At 61.5% G+C, this 7,422-nt stretch overlaps 2 protein-coding genes across 2 annotated transcripts in view; both read right to left on the reverse strand.

The window, feature by feature from the left end:
- Positions 1 to 7,255, reverse strand: part of LOC104392429 (transducin-like enhancer protein 1) — a 9,457-nt gene extending 2,202 nt beyond the window's left edge. The window contains exons 1-12 of the mRNA XM_010001829.1: positions 7,179 to 7,255; positions 6,438 to 6,501; positions 5,935 to 5,979; positions 2,944 to 3,006; positions 2,690 to 2,768; positions 2,141 to 2,365; positions 1,707 to 1,723; positions 1,266 to 1,370; positions 1,079 to 1,123; positions 668 to 829; positions 250 to 379; positions 11 to 163 (exon numbers count right to left, since the gene is read on the reverse strand). Coding sequence (XP_010000131.1) covers positions 11 to 163; positions 250 to 379; positions 668 to 829; positions 1,079 to 1,123; positions 1,266 to 1,370; positions 1,707 to 1,723; positions 2,141 to 2,365; positions 2,690 to 2,768; positions 2,944 to 3,006; positions 5,935 to 5,979; positions 6,438 to 6,440 — 1,027 coding nt within the window. The 5' untranslated portion in view covers positions 6,441 to 6,501; positions 7,179 to 7,255. The remainder of the gene's footprint in view (positions 1 to 10; positions 164 to 249; positions 380 to 667; positions 830 to 1,078; positions 1,124 to 1,265; positions 1,371 to 1,706; positions 1,724 to 2,140; positions 2,366 to 2,689; positions 2,769 to 2,943; positions 3,007 to 5,934; positions 5,980 to 6,437; positions 6,502 to 7,178) is intronic.
- Positions 7,175 to 7,422, reverse strand: part of PPAP2C (phosphatidic acid phosphatase type 2C) — an 11,166-nt gene continuing 10,918 nt past the window's right edge. Inside the window, exon 7 of the mRNA XM_010001836.1 lies at positions 7,175 to 7,327. Within this exon, the coding sequence (XP_010000138.1) occupies positions 7,175 to 7,327 (153 nt within the window). The remainder of the gene's footprint in view (positions 7,328 to 7,422) is intronic.

Raw genomic sequence — 7,422 nt, forward strand, 5'->3', positions numbered from 1 at the left:
CCGCCTCCCACGGCGGCTGCAGCCCCGTTGAGCTGTGGGGACATGAGGTGGAGGCTGGCGTAGGCTCCGGTCCCGGCCATGTCCCCATTAACGGCAGGGTGGGCCATGCTGAAGGCGGCTGAGTAGGGGCTCTGCACCCCCAGCGGGGTCCTTAGGCCCAGGGCTGTGGGGAGAGGTGGCATGAAGGGACAGGGCTGGTGGGAGCAGCACTCAGAGCCACCCACAGGGCCCCAGCGGGGCCAAGCTCACCCAGGGGGTCCACAGGGGCCTTGGCAGCAGAGGGACGGAACTGCTGGGCACTGCTGGAACCCGGGGCCACAGCGTCACCCTGGGAGGTGGGGGTGCTGGACTTCAGGCTGGGTGTCCCTGCCTTCTCCACCTGCCAGGAACAGAGCAGCAGATGTGACAGCCTTGCTCCCACCCTGCTGCCGAGTCTTCTGACGTCCCCTCAGTGAGCTGGTCCCTGTTCCTCATCCCTGATGGCAACCTAGCTGCAGGAACTGCAGGGATGGGACATGAGAGGGGAGAAAACAGAGCAGGAGCACTGCCCCTGTACCCCCAGCACTGCCCCTGTCCTGTGGAGGGAAGAGGACCCACACCTGCAGCTCTGCCAGCAGAGCGTGGGCAGCAGGGACATTAGCGCATCGCCAGCCACCCAAGGCAGCACACGCACCGTGGGTGCATCCTTGCTCCGTGATGGGGAAGTGCTGCTTGAGGAGGCCATGGAGGTCGGGCTGAGTGGAACAGTCTCCTTCCTCCCCAGTGGGACCTTCTCCACCGCATTCTCCCGGGATGAGTAGGAGTGGACACTGTGTGGAGAAGAGGGGTCCTGGGGGGAGGAAATCAGCAAGTAGCAGAGTAGGCAGGAGCATGGGGATGTCCCAGGCCAGAGCAAACTGGTGGCTTGGGTAAGGGCCAGGCAGGCTGCCCAGGTCCCAGGGCTCATCACTGTCACCAGTGCTGGTGAGCATAACTCAGGGGTCCTAATGCCACCCCCCTGCTGCCCACCTCCACTTCTAATAGCCTGGTAGCCACCACCTGGGCAGGGGACTCCTACCCCAGCCCCCAGAACACTGACCTCATCCACCACCAAATTGTCTTCACTTTTGTCTGCATCGCTGCCCTGAAATGCCGAGGACAGTTGGAGTCAAAGGGGCTGGGTCTGCCCTTGCTCCCGCTGGGAAGTGCTGGAGGCACAGGCAGCTCCGCTCATTGCCCCGCAAGAGGGGACAGGGATGCCCCCAGCCCCCAAGCCCTAGACTCACGTAGTCTGTAACAAAGTCCTTCTCCTCCACCTTCCTTTTCTTGCTGCTGCTCAGGTATTCAGAGATGGCTCGTGCCCGCTCCCCGTTGGGCAGCGCCAGGGAGCTCTGGGGTGGGAGGACACAGCATTAGGGGCTGTGAGCCCTTGCCAGACAGGCAGTACCACACAGGGCTGTGGCTGCTGCCCAGGGGCCCCAGTGCAGCCCCCCCATGCTGCCAGCTCAGAACTGAGCTCCTGCCAAAGGAGTGGGGAGCAGGACAGCATGGTTTGCCCACATCACACAGGGAAGAGTTTCCCAGGGGGAGAGCACTGTCCTCCCTCACCAGCATGGCTGTGCCAGCAGCAGGGGCTTGGTCAGGGAGCATCTGTCCCCCATGTCTACCCCCGCCTTGGAGCCTGCGTTCAAGAGGGAAATGGGGCAAAAGATGGAAAAGGTACTTACAGGGCCGGGGTCCCGCTCTGTCACCATGGCAACACCGAGACACAGCAGAAGAAGGAGGGAAGGAGGGACACGATGTGCCACCACCAGACTCCCCACAGGGCCACTCGGGGTGCTTGTGCCAGGGCCAGGCAAACACTGCAGCACCAGGGTGGTCCCAGCCCCAACAGGAATGACCCCTCCCCACCAACTGCCCCACTGCCTTCCCAGGAGGTCCTGCTCATGGAGACATTCCCCATCCAAATCCCTCATGACTAGCAAGCCCCCACTCCACCACCCCAGTCATGACAAACCATTCCCCCACCTAACCCTGGCCCCCACCCAAAGGAAGGGTCCAAGGGGAAGGATGCAGGGAGTAGAGGCAGCAGCAGGGCCCAGAATCACCTGATCTCAGGTTTGCCTGGCAGGCCCCCCAGCTCCTGTCCCCCTGTGCTCACCCCTGGGCTCAGTGTCATGGACTCCTCGGTCGTCTTTGGCAAGGAGCTGGGCCTGGGCCCCCAGTGCCCCTGAGAGTGCCAGCAGTCCCGAGGCACTGCCGATGCCTGCAAGACTGGTGGGCTGCATCCCAGAGGGGTGGGGGGTCAGCGGGATGGGGGGAGCGTGGTGAGAGAGGTGCTGGGTCTGGAGCTGGTGCTGGAGAGGAGCAGGATGAGAGAGCAGAGCTGCAGCATTGTGTCAGGATGGCTGCCAGGCAGCAGGGAAGAGGCTGTTCTTCCCCACCAGCAGCCCCAGGTCAGGCAGGGGATGAGGAGCTGGGGTGGTGGGGCAGGGCATGCTCTGAGGAGGGCTCCCAGCCCAGCTGGGGGGGCCCCCCTCCTCCTCCCCAATTCAACCAGGGCTGGGAGAAGGCTCTAGGGGCAGGGGGCTGCAGGTGACCCCTGTGTGCTTGGGGCAGAAGAGGTCTGCAGACCAGGGGCCAGTGGGAGCCTGGGAGGTGCCACTGTCTGCGGGGGCCCAGCACCCCTGGGAGTGGGAGGGGGGTTGACGTACCCCGATTGCCGCGTTCAGGTCGGTCATAGTCACCTGCTTCGCTCGCTCCACGGCCTGAACCACCTGCTGCTGGTGCTGCAGGAGAGAAGAGCTCATCGGCACCGGGCGATGCCAACGCCTGTGGCCAGAGGGGCCTTGGCAGGCTTCTTTCTTCAGGGGATGGGGCACAGCCAGGCCCCTCACCCTCCCCAAAATGCAGGGCCTGGGTCCCCAAGCAGGGGTGCTCACTGTGCCCCACAGGGTCACCCACCTCTTGAGACAGGAACGGGATGAGCTGGGCACAGATCACGTTGAGCCGCTTCGCGATCTCTGTCTGGCAGCAGAAGAGGCAGCGCCTGTCAGGGCAAGGGGCAGAGCTGCCCCGTGCCGCAGGAGACCCCTCCCAGGCAGACGGAGGCCCCCTCCCCATTGCAACCTACACAGTGGAAGCACTTAAGATCCCAAGAGCTGCTGCTCAGCACTAAGGAGGAGAAACACCCCAGAGAGGACCAGGAAAGCTGCTTCCTGGTGCCACTTCTGCAAAAACGTGAGCTTAGTATCCTCCACCCCAACCCTGAGAGCCCCAGGATGGCTCCCACCTCCTCTCTGTCAGGGACACAGAACCCCATGGCCCATGCCACCAAGGGCCACCCCCAAACAAGCCCACAGCCGTGGGCCACAGCTTGGGGCCCCAGCAGGCTCTCTTCATCCTCTGTGCAGCTTCCTGCTGGCACCATGATGGCTAACTGTGGCTCTTAGGGCTGCAGGAAGCTCTGGAGAGGTGCTCTCTTCACAGCTGCTGTTTTTCTGCAACACTTGAGTGCCACAGGCAATCAGGAGCACCTGGTGCAGGAGCAGCGGGGAGGGAGAGCAGCGGTGTGCCATGCTCCCATCCCACCCCACAGCACAGATATTAAGGCATGCCCGGCCTCACAGCTACACCCCTGAGAAGAACACGCAGGGGCTGTGGGGTAAGGACTCTGTCCCAAGCACCAGAGCACACACACCAGAGCAGAGGAGATACCCACACTGCTCCTCGTGGTAGAGCTGGGGATCCCACCCTGGCACTGGAGAGGAGGCAGCAGCTCTCCAGAAACCCAGACATCCTCCACGCAGGGACAGGCAGAGGATGTGGTGGGCAAGGGGCTCCAGGTCAGGTGCTGCCCCAAGCCCTGAGGATCTCCCTGCCCACCCCGGTGGGGAAGATGAAAGGATTGCAGAGCCAGCACGGGTTTGAGAGGAGGGGATTGAATCTGGATCCTCTTGTCAGCCCCAGATGGAGCCGACCCCTGAACCTCCCTGCTGGGACCTTGGCCACTGCCGTGCTGGTGGGAGGGGCTGCAGCACTGCCCCGCCGGTGGGGGGACAGACCCAGGGACAGCCTGTGCCACCCTCTGGAACAGCCACCGACCCCCCAGTTCTGCCACAGAGCAGGAACAATCCAGCACCCGCCCTCACTTCCCCTTCCAAGGGAGGAAAAAAGAGAAAGAAAAGAAAGAAACGCGGGGGGAGCAAGGAGATTTGGCAGCCAGCAGTTCTGGGAAGGATTTAGTTGTCTCCCGGGGCCGGCAGTGATGGATTCTCTTCCCTAATGCACTGATGGGCAGCAGCTCCTTGGGGAGAGCTGCCTCCAATTCACTCGCGCTCGTTAATGTGCAATTTACTGGCACTTTAACGCTCTCAGCATGAAAAATGATCATGCTGTTTGCAGCCCCCCCAGCCACCAGCACCGTCACCTCCCCTCTGGCTCGCAGTGAACAAGTCCAAGGCCAGGCAGATTTGAGGAGGTGGTTTTATAAAAAGCTACAGGCCCTTTCCATGCCAAAAACAAAACAACAATAAAAAAATAATGTCTCCTGTCCTAAGCCTCCCCTGCTGAGCCTGTGGCTGCCTGGAAAGCTGCACCACCACAGCCAGCCCTAAGCCCCCAGGCCCATTTCCTTCTAGACACACCCAGGGCAAAACCACCCTGTGTCTCACTCAGCCCTTGCTGGCCCTGCCGACACTGACACTGGCACGGCGGGAACCTCTGGGGGATGCTGGGCTGGGCACAGCAGGGACCGAGGCAGCACCATGGCACAGCATGGCCCTCACCAGCAGCCATGGGGAGAGTGCTTTCTCAGGGTCCTGGGGCAGCCTAAGCCCACAAGCAGCACCAGATCTGGGGGAAGGGGAGGAGAGACATGACCCGATTCCCCCGTGGCAGCGATAACTCACGGCTCCCATTTTTCACACAATGGCCGCTGGCTCAGAGCAGCCTCACGGGCCCTCGTTAAAAGTGCAGACAGCTCGCTGGCAGGCGGCCAGCGGCACCTGGGACCAGCAGAAAACATGAGCCTGCAGGGGCTGGGGAGAACCAGCAGCCATACAAGAGGAGCAGGCAAACCTCAGGGAGGGGGCACCAGGCTGGGGGAGACCCTCAGCATCGCCTCTGACAAGGGCAGCTTCACACGGTGGGGATGGCAGCACAGGGCCCAGCAAAGAAACACCTGCCCAGTGGGAACAAAGCTAGGGAGGGGCTGTCAGGCTGTCCTGGGCTGGGGGCTGGGACCCCCACATCAGCAGCCCGAGCTGGCTCCCACGCAACAGTTGGTGGCGGCAGGCGCGGGAGGGACGGCGGCCACGGCTGCAGCACAGCACGCCAGGCTCCTCCGCAGCCTCTTTAAAAATAGATGAGGAGAAACCTTCTGTCTCAGAGCAGCTGGTGACCCCGTGCGCAGCGCCGCAGGAAGGAGGAGGAAGCAGCGAGGGGAGATGTGCAGCCCCGAGCTCTCAGAGAACCCAACCCATCCCCCCCTCCCCACCTCAGGATGCTCCTCTGCCCTGGATCCGGGTGAGCTGCCCCCAGGGCCAGCTGGCACCAGACAGAGGCAGTGAACCAGAGTTTGTCACCCTGCTGTGAGGCTGCAGCCCCCATGCCCCACAGGAGCAGGTCTCTTCCATGAGGGTCCGCAAGCAGCCATGCAGCACAAGTCCTGCACCCCTGCTCTCTCCCCACCGCAGAAAGCGTATTGTGAGGCAGCTGGGAACACACACCCAGAGCCCAGTGACCCCACATCAGCACATGCTGGAGCTCCACACGTGGGCGTGGAGAGCAGAGACAGGCCCGAGGTCATGATACAGCAGAGAAGGGAGCACATCCAAGTACAGCCCTCCCTGGGCTACAACAGGGAGCAATTTCCCATGCTTTCCATGGAAAGAGACAACCCCCAAAGGGCCCAGATGGTGAGGCAGGGACAGGGGGCATCCCACTCAGACTCACCTGTTTGTGCATCTCGATGTTCAGGCCATAGGACATCTCATAGTACTGCAAGGGAGAGAAGGCAGCATCAGCACAGCTGGGGAGCCCAGGGGACCCTCAACCACAAAGTCCTCTCTGGTGCTGCTGTGTAGGGTCAGCCTGGCCACAAATGTCCACACTGCAGCCAGGACAGAAGGAGAAAACAGTCCCCAGCTCCTCTTCTGGGAGCAGAGGTCTCTCCAGCACAGGGCTGCAGAACAGACATGGTCCTCCTGGGGAATGAGACAACCCTCATGGGAGCTGCTTGGCCACCGCATGTGGCGGCAGCAAGCCCTGCTCAAACACCACAGCTTATTTGGGGGGAAAAGCAAGACAGTAACAGCCACGTGAACCAGATCACAGGGCCTGGCCACACAACCCAAATGTGAGGGGAAGCCAAAGCATCCCAGGGCTGCATGTCCTTTGATGGTTCAGAGGAGACACCCCCCCCCACCGCCCTCTCCTTTCAGGTGGAGATCACTAACCATGACATAATGACGCTGGAGTTCTGTTTTTTCTGTTGCCAGCTTTTCACATTCTAACTTCAAGCTGTAAAAATAAAGAGAAGAAAGAGAGAGGGAGAGAGGAAGAGGGAAAGACCCCCAGCTCCCCCCTGGACAAGATCTCCCAGGCTGGACAGAGCACGAGCCCTCCCAAACACCATGTGCTTCAGCCTCCTGCTCTCAGATTCAATCCCATCTCCCAGCACAAGCCAAGAAAACCACCTGAAAGAGGGTGGGAAGGGGCTGATAAAGAAGAGATGGACAGCAAAGGGATCCAGGCATCAGGGAGCAATCTGCACCAAGTTTTAACCCCCTCCCCAGCATCTGCTTCCCAAATGGAGCGAGCTGCAAAGCTGAGCTGCATTTCAAACCTTGCTCTGCCCAGCTCCATGCAGGGAAGGGGAGGTGATCCTGGCCAGCAGTGCAGGGATCAGAGGGACTCCATGTCTGCTAAGTGATGGCTTCAGCTCAGCCCAGAAGCCGGGCCCTGGAAGCCAGCACCCTCACCCCAAGGCTTTTGGCAGGAGGAGTTTCCCCCTTAAACAGTGTCATTTCCAGCTACCAAGGTGGTGCTTGGCACAGCCATCCTCCAGATGGACCAGTGCCCACGGCAGCACGGGACGGTGCTTCCTGCCAGCCCATGCCAAGGGGGAGCCTGGCTCCTGCCAGTGCCAGTTAAGTGCCCAGCACCTGGCTGGCACACGAGCTCGGGCAGCTCCTCACCTGTGGTATTGGTTCTGCAGGAACTGGAACTCCTCCTTGATGCGGTCCAAGGTCTCCGGGTAGGTCAGCTTGAGGGACTGGGGAGTGCTGGGGATGGCACTGGCAGTGACAGTGGCTCCTGCAGCAGCAGAAGGTGCCTGGAGATGGGCCTAGACAGAGAGACCTCCGGGGTCACTGCTGCTGGCCCAGAGAGCCCCTTCCAGGGGTTTCCTGCACCTGGGAAGAGGCTGCAGCACAACTGGGA

This window comes from Chaetura pelagica, unplaced genomic scaffold, assembly GCF_000747805.2.
Source record: "Chaetura pelagica isolate M959 unplaced genomic scaffold, ChaPel_1.0 scaffold1407, whole genome shotgun sequence".
Taxonomy (NCBI): domain Eukaryota; kingdom Metazoa; phylum Chordata; class Aves; order Apodiformes; family Apodidae; genus Chaetura; species Chaetura pelagica.